This window comes from Drosophila hydei, unplaced genomic scaffold (genome assembly GCF_003285905.1).
Source record: "Drosophila hydei strain 15085-1641.00,03,60 unplaced genomic scaffold, DhydRS2 tig00000211-arrow-pilon, whole genome shotgun sequence".
Lineage (NCBI taxonomy): Eukaryota > Metazoa > Arthropoda > Insecta > Diptera > Drosophilidae > Drosophila > Drosophila hydei.
This window is the reverse complement of record NW_022045685.1, coordinates 1,905,975-1,926,551: the sequence shown is the minus strand read 5'-3', so window position 1 is coordinate 1,926,551 and position 20,577 is coordinate 1,905,975. Positions and strand designations below refer to the sequence as shown.

Genomic DNA, 20,577 nt, shown 5'->3' with positions numbered 1-20,577 from the left:
CAGCCGGCCTCGACGTAATTCTCCCTTGTCCGAACGCTGACCTGTGTTTTGTTCCTTACCTAAGCCTCGTACATTCCGTGTACCCCTAAGCTAACAAGTAGAAAAAAAAGTGGCTTGGTTCGAAAAGTTTTGGTAGTTCGCCAAGTTGCGAATACTTACGCTTTATATATATATATATATATATATATACTAGCTGTATATATATTTATATATAAAAAAAATGAAGGAAATGCAGTTGCATTTCTTGCTTGGAGGGAGCTTAGAGCTCGGCAAATATGTTCTCCCTGAAGTCGAGTTCCGGATGGGCTGAGTGCGCCGAGCCGTGCCCATAGTCCCGCGACTTCATTGAGCTGCGCGCCGAACTGGAACTGAAGCTGGTGTTCCTCGGGCTGCTGCGCCGCATGCGTCCCTCCAGGCCGGTCATCTTGTTCAGGGGCTGTGTGGGGTCCAGCTCGCAGAATGCGCCGGCAATCAGATCGGTGCCGTTGAGGGAATTGAAGCTATCGCGCTTGGAGCCGCGCGTTGTGCCACCACCCGGTCCATGATGGGATCCGGCGCCCGAGCTCTTGCGGCTCAAGCGGCGCGTATATTGATACTGATAGGCGGGCGGGGGCTGAGCGGCCTGTGGGGCCTGCACCATGGCTGAGCGTGGCAAATTGTTGTTTCCACCGGGTGTGTAGCTGTCGTAAAAGTCCTGCGGCACCTCCTCCTCGTCTAGCTGATGATGCTGGTGCTGCTGCTGTTGCGGCTGCAAGTGGCCTAGTCGCTGCTGAGCTTGATGCATGTGCTGCTGCTCCTGCAGATTGGAGCACAGGCTGTACTCAGTGGGCTGGCTGCTGCTCGACAGCGACATGCTGAGCGGATCGCTGCCGGGCATTACCAGAGCCAGGCCGCTCTTGTCATAGCCATAGCTGGAGTCACGTTTGGTTTTTGGCGAGCGCTGCGCATACAACTTCTCAATGTCCGGCAGCTGACGGCCAACGCCGCCAATGGAGAGACGGATCTTGTCGTCCTGCTGCTCGCGCTGCATCATTTCCTGTATGTCCATGCTGCGCTCTCGCTCCAGCAGATCGATGATCTCCAAGTCGCGGTCCAGCGTGCTCGACGAGAAGGTGCTGCTGCACTCACTGAACGAAACATCCTTGTTTCGCAGTCCGCCCACGTTGGGCCAGCGCTGGGGCGGATGCATCATGCTGCTCACCACGGAACTCTCCTCGCCATCGCCGTAGTTGCTGGTGCCGCTGTCGTCCAACAGGGCGCTGTTGTTGCCATTGCAGTACGTGGAGGCGGTCAGATTGGACACCGAGTTGTTCGACACCGACATGTACTCCACGCCCAGCTTCTGGCGAGCCGGGCCGGAAGACGAGGCGGCCTTGATGGTGCGGCTGCTATTGTTGCTGCTAGTGCTCGGCGGCTGTTTGCGCGCCGATCCAGTGGATGCATGCCCATCCGAGATTATGTTGATCTTGACGTCGTGCTTCTTGCCGCGCATATTCTTGCTTAGATTGTTGACCATGCCCGCATCCCCAGCTCCGCGACCACCCAATATGCCGCGCTGTCGCTCACGTTCCCGATCCCGATCCCGTTCCCGATCCCGATCTCGATCCCGATCCCGGTTCCGATCCCGATCCTTATCCCGTTCACGTTCACGTTCACGTTCCTTGTCCCGCTCACGATCTCGCTCCTTGATGCCAGACTGACCCTGTCTGTAGGGCGCACCGCTGTAGCGATCCGTGGCACCCAAGCCATGACCCTGGCTGCGCTCATGACGCGCGGACACTGCGTGCCCCTTGGTTGGATGCTTCTGCGAATCTGACGGTGCCTGGGCTTGACCCTTACCCACAATACTCGTTGTATTGGTGTGCTCATCCTTTTCAATAGAGTCCTCATGCGAGCTGCCTGCATTGCTGCGACGCTGCGGCTTAGACGCTCGCTTGGCCGACAGCCGGAAATAGCCGCGTAAACGCTCCTGTTCATCTCTGGCCAAGGAGAGCCAAAGCATAGCATAAGAAATAATACCAGTGGTGAGTAAACCTTTGTCTGCTCTTGCTTCCTCAAGCTTGTCAAGCTTAGCGAAAGTGAAAAGTGATTCAAGGGAAATTGCCCCGCAAAGTGCAAGGAAACGGGACAAGCTTCGTAGCCCCCACCCCAATAGGTGCTGTAATACTCACCTAGGTAATATCTGTGAGGCATAGATGCAGGGAAATATGACTGTGGGCAGGAATGCGACCCAGACAAACATCAAGTAGGTAAAGTCGAAATGCTTTTGATTCTCGTACGTTTCCTCGAGCGAGAGACGTGCGAATCGTAGTATCATCAAGGGGCACAGACAGACCACCTGGGTGGCGGCCATGCTGCCAAAGTTGCGCTGCTTGCGCTTCTCCCGGCACACGTCCATTTCGGCGCTGTAGAGATCGTAAGAGCGGGAGCTGGTGCCGTGTCCGTTGCTTAGCCCAGCCACGCCTCCGCCGCTATGTGTACGCGGCTCCGACGAAGCGGACGAGTTCCTGTGCCGCGCCAAACAAAAAAGAAGGAGAAGAAGTTGAAAGAAAAAGAAGAAGAAGAAGAAGAAGCGATAGGTGAGCAAGAGAAATGCGGCAAAGTCGTTGAGGAAATCGAAGTCATTAAACTGCCATTGGATTGAAATTGAGCTCATTAGCAATGGAGAAGCCCAGAGCTAACGCAGGTGCCCGTTGGCCTTTTATGGTAACCATGGCCACGCCCAGGCCCAGCCCACCTTTTGCCACAGCGCCCGGAGCGTTCAGTCTCAATCCGTTCGAAAAATTAATCAGCGCAATTAGCAACTGTAACCCAAATCGAAGCCAAAACAACCAAATGAATAATGAACCCACATTTTTTCCGACTATACCCAACGGGCCAAACAGGCGCTTAATATTTCAATTTAATGGCACGCGCCTCAGGTCGAGGCCCTCTTGGAAATTTCATAAACATTCTAAATATACCATTCGATGCCAATAAATCCAATTATAATCAACTCAGCTAGAAATAATAATTATATTATTATTATTAATACTGTTGTTATTTGATAGCTCTTTGGTGGCGAAGGGATGTCCTTGATGAAAATATAGTATATTGTATAATGCAGACTCTGCCTCTCACTCATACTCCAGAGAGAGATAGAGAGAGAGTGAGAGAGCGCTCTCTCTCTCTATCTCACTCTCTGTCATGCCTTTAAAGCTCAATTGATTAATGCCTACAGCTGAGCATTCGATGTTAACTAGTATAAATTTTGACTAACACTATGCCGTTTAGTGTTGGAAAGTGCCATTAAATAGTAGACATACATACCTCTGTCTCATGCGTAGATCGACGCGATGCTCATACATCATGACAGCGAAGGGTCCATCCGGCGGGCGAAGCTCCTGTGAGGTGCGTATATATAAATAGGACAACAGGACGGCCGGACCGCAGTACCTGCAAAGCGAATTGTTCAATATATTTGTGCTGGAACACTTTGTTGTCGTCGAACATACATAATTAGAAACAATCCTCGCGTATATTCTTGCATGTCATCCATCAAATTGACCACGCACAGTCCAATGCCCGATAGCTGTGGTATGTACGCCTGCAAGCAGAGGATAACAACAAAGTCAAACACACTTAACTCAACCCATCTCGTTCAATATTAAAAAGAAATTATATCAAAAGGTCAATGTGTAGCATTTGGGCTCTGTTGAACCAATTTGAAATCGAATAAGACAAGCCTCAAAGGCTCAATTCAAAGATACCCTGTGATTAGGCATTCAGACAACGGCTTTGCTTTTAAAGTCGTCAAATAGGAGCACAAGTGTGAAGCATTCAGTTCTGTAGCTATCTAATTACAAATAGCTGGCAAACAAATGGATTTAACTGGGAAAGCGCTAAATGTGTGTGGCCTACAAAACACCGCAGGGACAATTCGTTTGTACTCATGCATTCAGTTGACTAGTCACTTGCTATCGATTCCAGGTGAGCCCACAGCGCAGAAAGCAAGGAGGGAAAAAATGGATAATTGAATGGAATTTCCGCTAAAGTTGAGCACACACGAAAGTTTAATTCGTTGTGTCCCTGGCCGTGGCCCGGGCACATGCCTATGCCTGGGTTATGGCACCGGCACCGACACCGACACCGGCACAGGCACAGACACAGACCCGTGGCCCTGTCCGTGACCGTGACAGATGCCATGGCATGCTATCTATGCGTATCCCCTTCTGCCGCATCAGTTGGCCCGGCCCACTCGTAATTGTATTGTTAACACCCACCACACATTGCCTCGCACAGCACGCCGATCTACATGCCGCCGGCTTGTGGCATGCCACCACGACGGCTTTGTCGAGGCATTTCGCGTAATTGTAATTACACATACACATGCAAGTATTTTCAGTTGGCAGAAGTTCAGTCGCGAGACCAAAGCAGCTACAACAACACGCAAATAAAATACAAAAAAGGAAATGAATTTATGGATATTAAGTTATTATCCGAAGGGGCTCCAATGATAAAACCCAAGCACGGCCTGCAGCCGTAGTTGCACCATAAATTAAGCTCAGAATTGATGACACAGTTGTTATCAAGAGTTCTCCGAAACCGGGCAGCACTAGACAGAATGCTGGGAATCTATAGCCAGAATGTCTGCTTGCTGCAACATTTGTGTCGAGGACTATGTCCAGTCAAGTATTTAAAGCTTGACAAAGTTCGAGATGTTTGCAGCACAACCTTAGCTATTTTAAAGTAATTGTTGCGATACTATGAGGACCTCAGCTAAGTCCTGAAAGTGCTTCTGCAGATCCTTGTTAACATTTGCTGTACAATTTTTGTGCTTTGCAAATTTGGCACTTTGATCAAGTTTCTGTATTATTTTACATATGCTAAGCACACACTGGGCACAACACACACACACACACACGCACACACACATACACACACTAACATAAAAGGCACTCGTAAATGATTTTGTATGAGCAACTATTAAAAAGTTTTTGCAGCTCCCTTGGCAGCACAAGAGTTGCCCAAACTAGAATAAATAAGTGCACGCACATACATAGATGCACACACATATACATATGTCATGTAACCCAATCCAAGTCAGTTCGCGGTGGGGGCGTGGCTGGCTAAAAAAGTTCAGTTGAAAAGTTTTAAAGAGAAAATTACTGAGCGACGTCAGCTATGAGAGCAATATGCATAAGAAAGATGGCCAAAAGTTTTCGACTTGGCCCGAAAATGCGACAAAAAGGAACATTTTCAGCAGTGGCCAAGCCCGGCTCTAACCCCGAATCTTGAACCTTATCCCCGCCCACCTTGCCACCCACAGCAGTCATTTGGGTAATGAACTGTTAGCGCCGTACAATCTGGCCAAGAAATCTGTTTCGAAATTCCTCGGCCAACGCACAGTAAAATGCTAATAAAGGACAACAACATCAGCAACAACAACAACAACAGGGGCAACGACATTGACAACGATACCAAAGATGACGACGATGATGAGCCTCTGAGCATCAGCTTGAGGGTGAGCATCAGGCTCAGGATGACTGCAAAGCGTTAAACGAGGCAATCTGCGATTTTATTATGGCTGCGGCCAACCACGCTGCCTACAGAATGCCAGAAGAGGGGCGTGGCACATTCAACGGAAGCTGTACACAATTTAACGAGTCTCGAGTCTTGCGGTCATCTTCCCTTTGATACTCTCTAAAACAATATGCAAGCTACAGCATGGAGCTTGACTGCCCAGAAGAGAGCTTACATATGGACTAACCTTTGAATATATAGAATTTGATTAGAATTATATATAATAATATTAATAATGATAATACAGCAGATAATAATGATAAAACAGCAATGAGTTATACTAATGATAATAATAATATCAATGAGTAATACAAAAATAATAATGATTACAGCAATGAGTAATAAACAGGATACTAATCACAATAATGAGTAATAGCAAAAATAATGTCAATGAGTAATATTAATGAAAATAATAATATCAATGAGTAATAATAATGATAATACTAAAAACAATGAGTAATAAAAATTATAATAAACACAACAATGAGTAATAATAATGATAATAATGAGATCAATGAGTAATAATAATAATAATGAGAGCAATGAGTAATAATAATGATAATAATCAGAGCAATGAGTAAGAATAATGATAATAATGAGAGCAATGAGTAAAAATAATTATAATAATAAGAACAATGAGTGATAATAACGATAATTAAATAAACAATGAGTAATACTAATGATAATGATAACAACAATTAGTAATAATAATGATAATGATAATATCAATGAGTAATAAAAATGACAGTAATATTAATACAAATAGTAATTATAGTTAAAATAGTATATGCAAATTTAACAGAACTACTAGTAATAACAATAATATACATAATAATTAGAACAATACTAATGATAATAATGATCAAATTAAGTTTTCTTAGCGATCGAATTAGTGTATTTTCCTAGCAGTTCTGATTCGTCTATATTGTTGTTCTCAAGAAATGTTCATGTCGTTTTTATGAGCACATTTCACTTTATTTTTTTTGTCCTTATTTTCTTTTTATACACCTATATTCTTACCGTTACTTGGGCTTTAGCCGAGCTCTCCGTGTGTGCAGCGTCTGTGACTGTTGCTGATTTTCCTTTAAAACGTTCTGACGCTCTTCAGTTGGCAGTTGTGACTGCAGGAAGGAAGCGAGCCAGGAGGACATCTTTGTGTTTCCTCGTCAATTGAGTCGCGTTATGATTACCATGGCTCAAACAGTGCAATTGATTTGCTTCGTTTGCCTGGCACAAATCAATTTGACGGCAGCCGTAAACAGTTTATGGACGCGTCGTGTCCTCCTCAACAAGTGGCAGCCACATTAAATTGCCGCGCATTATTCGGGCTTGGCGTCGCACCCGCACACTTAAAGCCATTTAGAATTTAGCGCGCGTTTCAAATAATTCATTGAATGTGGCACTGAACTGAATGAAAGACTAAAGCCGAAGGCGCTGTATGAACCAAACGCATTAATAACAATTTATTTCCGTCATGCCAACAACAAGCAACAAGCGGCAAGCGGCAAGCGACAAGGCCAAGAGGCAAGAGGCAAAACGCTAGGCGCAAAGATAGAGGAGACGGCATTCCGCAGATTCGCGCCGCAAGGCAAAAGACAGAAGGCTAAAAGACAGAAAGACAGAAAGGCAGACAACCAACAGAAATTGGTTTGAGACTGTAGATAAGTGAGGCAAGTGGGCTGGAAACTGCCTGAAGATGGGGCAAGTGGCAAATGGCAAGTGGCAAGTGGCAAGTAGCAAGCGGCAAGGCGGCAAGTCGGCAAATGTTCGGGGTGTGGCACACAAACAACAAATTGCAACAGCAGGCGCAAAAAGTACTCGCACACCTAATCGTGCCCACTGTCATAATTTTGACATTGACGAATTGCCTTTAAAGAATTCCAGAGGAGCTAAAAGCGTCTTTCTCTATCCCGCTGCCAGTGCGTAAGTGTGTGTGTTTGTGTCTTCTGTAAACTTATAATGAAAGGCACTTAATAATAATTTAGTACAAGCTAAAATGTGGATGCCCAGCGGCATATTTGCTACAAGGAACAAGTAGCCCGAAGCCAAAAAAAATAAATTTTTTAAAAGCTACGAGTATCACTCGCTAGTGAAGCTATGTTTGCAGTTTATTTATAATATATAAGCAAATGTCTGTATGCATATGTATGTACATTTGCTAAGACTTTAAATCCACTTCGACTTCGACTTAAATTGAACACGAACTCGAAGCCTAAAGTAAATTTTAGTTTTCATTTTAAGTAATGTATTTGCTTAGCCATAAATATATATATTCAATCAAATATGTATGTTTGCTTGAGCTCAATGCAGACTTATTTTGAAAGAAGATGTCTCAATAATGTCAGACATGAAACACAAATTAGTTTCAACTATTTTGAAGGCATTCAGTGCGAGTCTTGTATTTGTCAGCACAGATCATACGGCACACTGAGCTTTAATAGTTCTTAAAGTGTTGATATAGTTGTGGGCTAAGCGTGAAATAGGATACGACATTTGAATTAGATCCTATTTTCAATTAGCAGCAGGCATTTCGAGAATTCTCTTCGGCTGTCAGTGCCAACCCACGCGCAACCCACACGCACAGGCAGGCAGCCAGACCAGAATAAATACTGCATGAAATTGAAAGCTGAGATCCAAGCAATGTAAGCATAATAAATAATTTAAAGCCATAATATAATTAGCAGTCGTTTGATGAAAAACAACGCGTAGCAAACAAACCAAAAAAAAACCATTAATAAAAAATAAATGATAAGAAGAATAATGACGATGATGGTGAGTAAGGAAATTAGAGCCATGCGTATGTGTAATTAATTTGCGCTCTAATTAAAAGTAAATAAATTGTTGTCAATAACAACTTGAGCAATAATCATCGTTTAAGTTTTAATTATAAAGCCTCCCCCTACACTGGCCTACTTCCTATTTCCTTTGTGTTAGATCTGCTGGTGAGTTTGTTAATGAAAACTGAAAAGTGTAAAGGAAGCTGTTCGAATGCATAATTAAAATCACAGCGCATTTTATAATTTAAATAATAATAAGCAGAACAATGCCGGGAGATGGATCTCAGATTATAATGTCAGTTGGGGCCCCCAAAATTTCAGACAAGCAGCGAGCCCCACTGACAGCGCGGCGCGTAGCTCCGGTGGGCGTGGCACCAGCGGCCCTACAACAGTCGTAGGCGAGCAGAAAAAAAGATGCTGCAGAGACTTAATGGCCGTAAAATGCTTGCCAAGCAGACCGGCCAGACAAGTTTAGGCCTGGACGCACACTAAGTATTGGGATACAGGCACACTGTGGGGCTTTGGAGCATAAAGAGCACACGGGTCCTGACCAGCAGCAAGTCCGTGCGCTTATGATAATAACACAATTATGTACTTACATAATTAAAGTCGTAAAAGTGCCCAAAACACAGACAAAAGCGAAAAATAAAATAAAATACAAAAATTCACAATCCCACACACATATATATACACGTATACATATATATATTGACTCAGCATTTGTGCGAGTGACTCGACTTTAGTTCCAAATAAATGCTGCTGAGCATCCCGACAATTTGAATTCTTAAATATGCACAAGTTTTTCATAATTTAAAGAAAATTAATTCCAGATACGAGCAAGCAGCGCCTCTATAAGTTTTGTCTATGTGACGAAGGTTATCTCATTTGTGACGAAATTTGAACCAGCTTAACTGTTATTTATGATAACAGAATTGAGTTAAACATAGATAACCAGCTTTGAATTGACTAACTTTGGCAGATAACTACTTTCTATCGCTTTATAGTGCCACGCCTTTTATTTTCAGATTCTTATCGATTAACTTATCTCTATTGCCCTGATCTTCCACTATATTTCTTATGTTGCCTGACACTCGATAGTTTTGTTTGTTTTGCATAGTCATAAATTACCCAAATTACTCTCCCTTCAAGATAAGCTCGTCCACATCGAATGGCCGTCAATGCCAAGTTCATGCCTGAACAATAACTGTAATTTAATCCTTTGGCATATTTGTCAAATATTTGTATATCTTTCGTGTGCGATGTCACGAAGTAAAGTTGAGTTAATTGAATTAAGCAGCAAAGATAGCCTCGAGTCCATAATCGCTGAGACAGCGCTTAGGTCCAAGTTGCCGTGGCTATGCCCAGGAACTGCTGACGTCCACTTTGTGGCTGGACAAGCGGCACATAAGCTGAAGTTGCATTGCTGTTGCATGATCAGAGGGTCGATGACTTATGGCTGGCTCAAGATGTTTAATATACATTCTGTTTAGCAAGTTACAATTTTTTGTTAAATTTGATATCAAAATTCTAATTGAAATATAATTCTACGTTAAAAAGTTTCTAATTTCTGTCTCGGTCAAATTTTTATTTTCAAATTTTAAGCTTTATTTCGTTTGTATTCCTATTTCTAATTTGTATATCAAAAGACTTTTAAATTCATGACAAAGGCTTTTGTTATTTTTTAAGCTGTCATATACCCTGTATGCAGTATGAGATGCCAAAGAAGTTGTTCGAACCGCGTTGTGTTCTATATAAACTTGAGTAATTCTAGATATATCCTATGCATGGCAATACAATTGAGCATAGAATATGCTGCGCATTAAAAATGCTAAGCAATGGGTATCTCCATGCTGGGCTGCGTTCTTGTTGTTGTTTCTTTTTACTGTTTGCTATTGAAGTTAAGGGTATTAATATTTTATGCTTATGTGCATAACAACGAGAACCAATGCCAAACAATAACAGTACAAAGGCAGCGACTGTAATAGCAAAAGCAACAGCAACAGCAACAACAACAAGTGGTTCCTTTCCAAATGCTAAGGACAATGCCAACAGGGAGAAGGCACAAAACAGTTGGCCAATATCTCTGCTCGGTGGCTCTGTGCGTGTGGGTGGAGCTGGCTGTATTACCATTGACGGGCACACACAGACCCCAACTTTGCGAGAAGTGTTTGTGCACTTGAAAATGCTTTGTATCTCTGTATCTTGCTGTGGCATCAGCATTTGTATTCCAACTGTCTTGTACTTGTCTACTTGTAGGCAGCCAGACGCTGCTCAAAATGCAGATGAGATTCGCTTCTTCGGTAAACGAGTTGGGGACCGCAGGCCGCAGCTACCAGCTAAGTGAATGATTACGTGGGCCACCATATTTTTTTTTGGCAACTGAGCCAACGAGCTCAACAGCGTTCAGCTGCATATCTGAACTGCTAATGGACATTGATGGCATGCGCTTGAATGGCTGATTATGTATTTGATGCAGCTTTAAGTCGAATACTTTTAGCTCTGCTCTACACTGAAGAAGGCAAGCCAATGCTGGAATCCGTGGCGCATGCTGCAAGAAATGCATTACAAATGCCCGATTCGCATATCCTGCTTCGGGTATAACTCATTCAACAACAACGACAACAATTGGGGCAGTCATAAAAGTTCATGATTTACAACAATAAGCCGCTTACGATATGGCCATAAGATGAGCAACAACAAAAGCATCAACTGGGGCCAACCACTTCAACAAGAAGCATTGGCATATAATATTGTCAGGACTTTCGTGGAGTACCCAGCACAATATCAAGGTACTTGCCCCACCACTCAGCCTACGCACGTACACACACATTACGAGTGCACATATATTAGAGTGAAATTTTAGCTGCCAAGTTAAGTATGAACCTTCCATCCATCGCAGCTGCCAGCTTTGCAGACTTTTAGGATAATAAGCGAGGGTCAATGCAAACGTTTGCAGTAATATCTATGATAATTAGAGAGCTCTTGTTTACAGCAAATTTAACTATTTGTATATATATATATATATATATATATCTTTATATAAATATATATATAGGTAAAGTTTTTTCTGATTCCAACTTCAACATGTTTATATGACATTTAATAACTTTCTATATTAAAAAATCTATATCTATATTAAATATCCTTCAATCACAACTGAAAGCCGCTAACAGAGGCACTTTTTATATATCTATTCAAAATCAACTTTGCTTATATATCTGATATATATCATGTGATAAATGCTGAGCAACTTCTCTTCTCAGTTCATTTTCGCTAACTTTGCAAGCAACCCATGCGTAGGTGTGTGCTGTGCCGTTTGCTAAATTTTTATATTGTTATTTTACAATATGTAAAACATTTATCCGAAATTTGGTAATGCCATAGAATATAGAGGAAATGGCAGAGGATATGGATGTTGCCGAGGCAACAAACGACAAAATGTTACCTGCCTGCATATGAAATCTGTCAATTTGGCTGCTAACCAGGAGCGCGGGCAAAGGCGGGGGCTGAGGTCCTGCGTTATTGCTGCCTTCGAGGTGCTGAGGTTGTTTTTCATCTTATTAGAGCAGCTGGCGCTGACGTTAGCTCCTCGGGCAATAAAAATTGATTGCCTGAGGAGTCGCGATTGTGGAACGCATAAATTCAACGAAGGTTCGTTGGCCATTGCCACTTGGCAATTCGCACAACAAGCGGGTGCCATTAAACTGGCACTGAATCGCTGCATGCCCCTCATGCAGCATGCAGCCAGTCCACACATTCGCACACAAGCAAACGGTCAAGTAAGCTGCGAATCGGTTTTTTATGTAGTTGCATGTGCAACAAATCTAAAAGTATTTCAGCAGTCGCAGCGGGTCGCTAGCCATTCCCGCTTCTCCATTAACAACGAGCGAAACACACAAAGAAAATCACTGACATTTGCCCCTGTAAGTGTGCTACATATTTTAGATGCGCTTCAGAAGCGGCTCCTCGCCGAGACTCTGCTGCATTAGTAATGGGGCAAAACTTTTAAGTAGCGACTTACACATTCGATTAGCTATCTGTTGCCCCTGCACACAGATAGAAGTGTGTCAACAAACAGCGAGCAAAGCTGCTCGCTTAAGTGTGTTCAATCTGCTTTGGCACTGGCAGCTGCAAGGCGAAGCGAACCCACTCGAACGATCCGCTTTCATGTTGCAATTACCTTACTTCTGGCCAATTAGATTTGCAATTTGAACATTTGTGAACTTTGGGCAGGAATTTCTATTTATTTTCACAAAACATATGCATGGTAATAATCGTCCCGGCAGACACGGAGCTCACTTTCATAAATGCAATCAGCATGTGGCCCGTGGCCATGGCTAATTTTCTTTGACTGAACGCAATTTGCATGGCACATGGGCCGCGCTTGTGCCGGTCGGCCAATGGCAAATGTAATAAGGCTCAAACATGCCCACGCACAAGCCGCTAACAAAGTTATACTCCCAATAACAACAATAATGATGCCCATGATAAAAAATAGGGAAGCCCACGCAACTGAATGGACCACCTGCGGACTGCCTTCGTTTCGATTTCCGGTCCGTGTGCGTAACAATCTCAAATTGTTGTGGCAAATGCGATGATAAGATTAGATTCATATGCAGACAGACTAGATAGGCAGCAGCTCAGATTCAGTAATAAATAGTCGTAATACGGAGCAAGCCTTACATTTTAAATATTTAATTTTATTTATTTATTTAGTGCAACGACAAAATATAGCAAATATTTATCTACAGTTTTTGCAGCAATTATTTGATATAAAATTAAGTAAATAAACTTTTTACTTGCCATTCCACATGGCTTATCTGCTTGTCCCAGCTTTAGCAGGCAGCTGACAGGCAGGACATTTGACATGAATATAAATCTACAATGCTGGGCATCTAATAAAAACTTGCATATGTGACAGTTGGCAATGAATTGCCAACTACTTGGCCCTGGATTTCTTTAAGGGACTATGTTTGGAGCTCGGAGGAGAAACTCAGTAGACTGAGTACTCACTTCACTCAGTCTATGCCAATGTAGTCTGAAATAGGGGTTTTCTCAGTCATTTGAAAAATTGAGAGCAACAAATATTATTATTTGTCATCGAATATTTTAGTTTTGGAATTACTCGCTTGTTAATCAGTAACACTCACAGCAATTTCGGCCGGGTTTTCTGCTACAGTTATCATCGGCTTTATACTTCCGGTAACAATCTGGCAACGAATTGTGACCTTGTTAGCGGAAACACGGGCAGACTAGTTGCTGATATGTCTAACTCGTTTCACATCAATTTGGCAGGAAAGCCAAAGAAGTTGGTTCATAAGTCAATACAATTCCCGTTGAAGGAATCATCGAAGCTATACGCAGTTTTCAGGAGCCCCAACAGCAAGGTAAGCGGCCTGCCTACCTATAGTTTGGTGCCCGGCGATAAGCAGAAGAGACTAGCAGCCAGCTCGTGCCGGGCCTTTCTAATCCTGCCAAGCAAGCACAGGTCACTACAGCGTAGCCAGGCCAAGACCGGTATCCATGGCTTGAAGTCATGCCTAAAGCAGCCAAATGCACCTAAGCGTCGGAAGGTCGTTCGATTCAGCTGTGACGTTTAGTGTTGCAACATTCAAATTGAAAAGTAATCGAATGTCTGGAGTTGCATATCGAATCATATTCAGATTGGCTAATTTCAAACAAGATTTTAACCCAAATTTGTAGATATTTCTAAAAAACTTTTTTCACATTTTAATTAAAAAAACTCGCATTGATTCGTAGCGATCTAAGAAAACTATTTCCGAGGATCTTTTGCTTATTGCTGTCTCTTTCTCTCCTTCCGTTAACAGCCTTAAACACATGCCTTCTGGTGTCAGGCCCTTTTCAATTTAATATACTGTTAAATATCATGCAGGAATTTTAGCAAGGTCTTCAGCCCGCTGCCCTCTGCCCTCTGCCCTCTGCCCACTGCCGACGCTTGTTTACGATAACTTTTGTCGTTTCTTTTTGCTCGGTGGCTCGTGGCCTGTAGCATAATTTCGCTTTCCAGGCGCATATCCGGATAAGTTCAATGGTTAATAATGAGGGCGAACGTAAGGGGAAAGGGGCGTGTACCCCGCTACGGCACGCCACCTCCCACTCCCCGCTGCGTGGGTGATGGCCCGAGGATTAGGAAACGCTTCGTGCCAAAGTCAATGCGGGCAAGCGGATATTCGTAACAAGACCTTGCTACGCGCGCAACAGCGGGAGCAACAACAGCAATGGCATCGTGGTAAACAAATAAATAAACTCTAGCCACGCTGCTCTGGATGCAGGGTGTGGCCAAGAACTGTGACAGGAAGGACCAGGACGGGCCAGGACGCGCCATGCACGTTCCGACATTGTTGTGCGCCTTTTGAGCTCCATTTGCCGAAAATGAAGCCGAACGCAGAGCGAAACTTTGAGCTAAGCCAGTTATAAATCCCTTAGCCGCCTCCAGCGCTTCTCTGCAAATGCTTAGACTCGCATAACTTGTAATTAATTGACAGTCTGCGGTCGAAATACTCTGACAGTTTTATGGCACTGAATTATAAAAAAATATATAAAAAGTAAAATATATTTATGTATATTGTGCATAGGCAAAACGAAATTTGCACCACACACAATATCGCCCTTGTGACAGATTGGACTTGATGTAGGTAAAAGGCTTGCCACTGCCTCAACCTCGGCCTTTTCCTTTATTCGACCAGGCAAATTTGTTGCGGCGTTGACATTTTCATTGCACAACATGGGGCGGGCACCTCGACTCGGACTGGGACTAATAAAAAACAATAAAAACATTTTCAATTTGAGTGTTTTCTTCCTCTGCTTTTTCCCCTTTTTGTCAAACTTTTTTGACAAAGTTGAACAAAAGTTGGCCAAGCGTTGAAATCGCTGGGTCCTTCACATTGCCGAGCCTCAACTTCGGCTCGATTCGCAACTGAAACGCATTGCCTCTCCCTGACTTATGACCATTGGCAAAATGCTAACAATTAAGCCCAAACTTAAAAATCGATAAACGATTCATAAGCTGCCGATGCCAAAAAGAGAAAAGTGAAATATCTTAAGATCTATCATTGTTCCCGTGTTAAAGTGCTAGCAAGCCCAGATTTTTATTTTATTTATAGTATTCCACATAATCAAGTAAACAGTTCAGCTATGATTGATTATATTGCTGCCTAACTAAACAGTCGCTAAAGTGGATAGCTTTAGGTCCAGGCAATTCAGTTAAAAACGATTATGATCTATGCTTTGAAAGGAACTTTAACACACAAATAAGTTCGTATCAAAGTGATTTCTGAATATCATTGTTAATCACAGAGAGCACACAAAGGAATGCAAAAGATTTCAGAAGCATCATTGAATCGCTTGCCACATGACGAATCAAAGTTCACATTGTCTGTGTGCCAATGTGTGTGTACGTGTGTGCGTGTGTGCGTGTGTGCGTGTGTGTGCGCATGTCAAAGCAATTTGTTGAACCCAAATAGAAATACCAAGCCAAATGGCACGTCACTTCTACCCTCTTCAGCAGCAATTCGGCCATAACGTATACGTAAAATATTCATAAATTGCACATGAGGCAAACCCAAATGAGATAATAAGCCCTCTCGCCAAGAGGCTCTGGATGGGAGCCAGGCCTAGAGGTTTCAGCGAATCCAGATGCTATATGCGTGTCCTTATGCTCTCCTTGTGTCTTTTTTGTGTCTGGTTCTATCAAATTAAGCGCTCACACACACACACTCACACACATATTAATGATATTATTGACGAGTGATTGAGTTTGACTGCCACACACTCTCGCACACACACACATGTGTAGTTTCGCGTTATGGTAATCGACTTTTAGGCATAAATATTATAAATCGATGCAATTATCATCAGCCTTATTGTTGTCGTCCATAATCATCATCGAGCTGATTATTACGCTCAGCGTGATCATCATGAGCGTCGTTTGTTGTGCCACTTGTTGCCATCATCCTGTCAGTTTTATGGGCACCAGACATTCACTGAATTGCCATATAAATTATACAAATTGTCGCCAGAAATGTAGCAGTGCGAGTCTATTGGCTCGACATCATAAATGCCGCATATAATTGCCAAGCCGACCGACCCAATAATGATATATGCACCGACCACAGCCATTAGCCATATCCCATGGCTGAACTACTTAAGCTAAGGGTTTTCGGCACAGAGCCACCTGCTCGGCCCCAAGTGCTGGCACTTCAGCCACTTTGCCAAGTGGCAAGTGACAACTGGGAATCCCAATTCCCAATTGGTTTCCCCTGTGCCACTTCATTAGCTCGCCTCGAATGAATGAATACAAATGATAATCTTGTTGCTCTCTTGTTTAGACTCATAAATTCATTTACAATATTAACAGCAAAATGTTTTGGGTCACTTCTATAAAGTCCTCTGCCTGCTCAATATTACGAATATACACACGTAGTATATGCATATATGTATGTGTGTATGTATATATATATTTCCATTATTTTAATGGAAACTTTTCTGCTTTACAAAGTTTTGTAGCCTGCAGTTGTATACCCATATATATATATATATATATATATATATCTTAAGCAACATTTTTACTAAGGCGCACAAAGCACTCCAGTTCCCCCCTCTCTCTCTCTCTCTCTCTCTCTCTATCTATCTAAATCTATATATCTAAAATAAATTAGTTTGCATAGCTGATATCTTACAATAATATTCATAGTATCAACATTTAATAAAAAAATTAAATAATAAAAAAAGCAATAAAAAATCTAGCCATCTTAGAAGATAACCTGTAGTCTATAAGAGCCTGATATAGTATTATATATATAACGAGTTATAGCAATAAAGGGTTTGTTGTCTTAGTTTCTCTACTCGATGCTGCCTCTGACGCTTAGTCGCTTGCTTACAGGGAACAGAAATGCAGCGAGCTACGCTAAATTTGATAGTTATCGATGCCAAGCAAGGAAAATGAGGGTCTAAATATATACAGAAGCATAAAGACAGAGAGAGAGAGAGAGAGAGAGACAGAGGCAGAGAGAGATAGACAGTAAGGAGAAAAACATGAACACGTTGAGTATATCAAAAAGTTGCAACACTTTATGGCCCATAAATATTTATGTGTGTTGTTGTCGTTGTCGTGGGCGCACTTTAAAGCCCCATGTTGCAAATATTTTGGCAGCGAAATAGAAGCGCAGTTGACAAGCCATGTTAACGAGTTTCAAATTGGCCCACACACCATCAAGCGTGCAGGCAACACAGCCAACCGGCCATAGTCACACCCACAGCCGCAGCCACAGCCACAGCTCCAGCCCCTAAGCCCCACATTGTTTGGGCGCCTTGCCATGAACCGCTGCAGTTGCCATTTGCCAGTTTCTAGTTGCTAATCAGACCGTTGGGGTTTCACCAGACAATGGCAATGTGAATGCAAACGAAACGGCAGCTCGTTGTATAACAACAGCGGCCACACACACATGACGACCAGCCATCGTGTGGCAGCCAACACTGCAACCATTTCACGAACCGTACCTAATGAGATAACCTGCTTATTCTGGCCAAGAGAGAGAGAGAGAGATATATATATATATTTTTCGCCTTTCATTCAAACTGGGGAACCACAAACAACGATTAGTTGGCGCTTCTTGCATTGCATCTACAAGAAATGTCATTCTGGCATATCTATGAGCTATATGTCGACAGATGTGTTCATAAAAATAGTAGTGCGACTCAGCATTGCACATCAAAATGCACACAATATTTTGAGAGCGAGATTACATATTTCTTATTAAATTTGATAAATCACAATTCACAATTTCAGATAGAAAAATTAACAAACTATTGCTGTGCATGAAAGTAGTAGTAGCTACTGAAAGGAAAAGGATTCAAGGGCATAAATTGAAAAGGTCGCATTTGATTATTATTGGGAAATGATAGAAAAAATTCTGTTTATATTCGATTTGATTTTCTAATAAAGGTTGCAAAATTCCAGCTAAAAATGGTTTGTTTTCACGCAGCAACAACAACTGAATACGCTTCAAATTTGCTCTTCAAAATGCTAACGCAAAATTCCATGAACCTCATTGAGAGTGGAACGCATGGATTATTGTCTATGGATATGGCACGGCAAGTAGCTTAATGCTGTAACGGTCTGTTGCTTTCACTTTGATCTAAGCACAGGTACAAAGTGCACACAAATTCATACACACGCACACACACACACGTGTGACAACGCGTAATTTTTAATAAAGCAAAACGTTAAGCCCGTTCTGGCTGAATACTCACCCCAAGCTCCACGTACATCGTATAAATGGGATAGGGCAGCGCAATTACCATACCAGTAAGCCAGGTGGCACAGCAACAGACGAAGCCAGGTATCCGGCCCTTGAGCGGATCATTCAGCCAGCGCATGCGATCCCAGGCAATGAGAATGTGCGATATCATGGCCACATGTATCGGTATGTCCTGCAAGTCCAAGAAAGCAAACATGAATACAGTCACAAATATATATACATATATATTTAGGTAGCTTAGATGGGATGGGAGAGATGTTGCCCCCATCATCTTTGCTTTTACTTCGGCCCAGGCAACCATTTTTCGGCCATGTGCGGTGATTGAAACAAATTTGTTTGCCTCTGATTGTTGTTGCACCAGTGGAGCACGTTGGGCTCGCTTCGTTGAGCATGTATTCATATATGTGTGTGCCAGTATATGTTCATGTATGTGTCCTGGCAACCTGCAGACATTTGCCCATCTTGTTATGCCTCAATGCGAAAACCCAAAGATTTGCCCGGCTATCCATTTCGGCTAGGCCTTTGCTTTGTTTATTTATTTGCTTGAGTTCAGATTGGATTTTGTGACAACACCTCACCCACACATGTGCGTGTAGCTCAGTGTGTACATCATATATTTAACAGATTGTCTGGCATTTGGCAATGGTCAACCTATTCACCTAAGTATACCCAAACACTCACACATCGCAATACAAAGTCAAATAAAGCATGTATCAGTTAGCCCAGAGCAGACTTATTACACTTGCAGTCATAATATTTTACTCTAACTTCATTTGCTTAACAGTCTTCTTAACGGCCGTCTAGACTAAGGCCATTTGCGAGTCCTACTGGCAGACCTAATTTAGCAGAGTATAGACCGGTCGGATCTTAAGAGAGCTACCCAATCGATATGCCACGTATATCAAAAGCTAATGGCATAATGTATTACTCTTGATCTAAAGGACTAAGCGCTTCTATAGCACTTGGTTGTAGCTGAAAGGTTATACATATATACATATATATATATATATATATATATATATATATATGCTTATACTCAGTCTAAGTGACAGTACGAAAGCATATCAGAGTTAGCTGCATTCGATTTACATTCCATGTCGATTCAGTGGGTTCTGAAACATTGAAATTAAGCAGAATAATTGTCGCAAATGGAATGCGCATTTATCTCGAATTGACTTGAAATAAGGAAATTTAAAGGCTCATCGAAGTAAATTGCAATGTTTGCGGATTGTCTGCGGCGCCAATGGCATTAATCAATTTCGATGGGCTCAAGGGCACGATGCCAACATACAAATCCAACTCTCTCTCTCTCTCTCTCACAGTGAGTGTGTGTGTGTGTGTGCGTGTAAATGCCACAAATATCCGTTTACATGTGTGTCTGTGTGTGTGTGCGCGCTATTTGTCGCCCATTGTGATAGCAATCAAATCGAATCATATCCGTTGCTTGACATTTTGTCCAACTTTTGTCCCAGCTGCTGCTGCTGCTGTGCTGCTGCTGCTGCTGCTGCTGCTGCTGTTGTTGCTGTAGGTGTCTGTAATTCAATCTCAAAGCTAGTCGCCTCTGCTGTGTGCACATGATTTGATGATTTCCTATTTGGAAACTCTCTATATAGGAGTCTTCACATAGAGTTAGTGTAAGTCGAGGTTTTGCAGAACTCTGGAACTCTGAAGTCGTGCTCTCAATGGTTCTGATACGGTTCTTTCAAGAAATTCAATGGTAAACTAGCTCGTAATATATCGACTTTAATATCCACTGACAAAATGAAATAACAGTAAGAGACAACAAAATTAATCGACTTATCGAAAGTTCTTATTTGTCCTGTGACATTTATTTTCGTCACACGCTGAGCTGAAGACATTAAATAAAAGTGGAAAAACAAATTGAATGAGAGTAAATTTTATTTTGTGTTCCCACACTGTATGATGTACCTGCAGCTGGGAGATGTGTCAATCATTGT

The 20,577-nt window shown here is 42.5% G+C and overlaps 1 protein-coding gene across 1 annotated transcript in view; it reads right to left on the bottom strand.

Moving 5' to 3' along the window:
• Positions 1–259: 259 nt before the first annotated feature.
• Positions 260–20,577, bottom strand: part of LOC111603173 — a 44,301-nt gene continuing 23,983 nt past the window's right edge. The window contains exons 3-7 of the mRNA XM_023320653.2: positions 18,612–18,791; positions 3,495–3,586; positions 3,310–3,435; positions 2,172–2,507; positions 260–1,979 (exon numbers count right to left, since the gene is read on the bottom strand). Of these exons, the coding sequence (XP_023176421.2) occupies positions 260–1,979; positions 2,172–2,507; positions 3,310–3,435; positions 3,495–3,586; positions 18,612–18,791 (2,454 nt within the window). The remainder of the gene's footprint in view (positions 1,980–2,171; positions 2,508–3,309; positions 3,436–3,494; positions 3,587–18,611; positions 18,792–20,577) is intronic.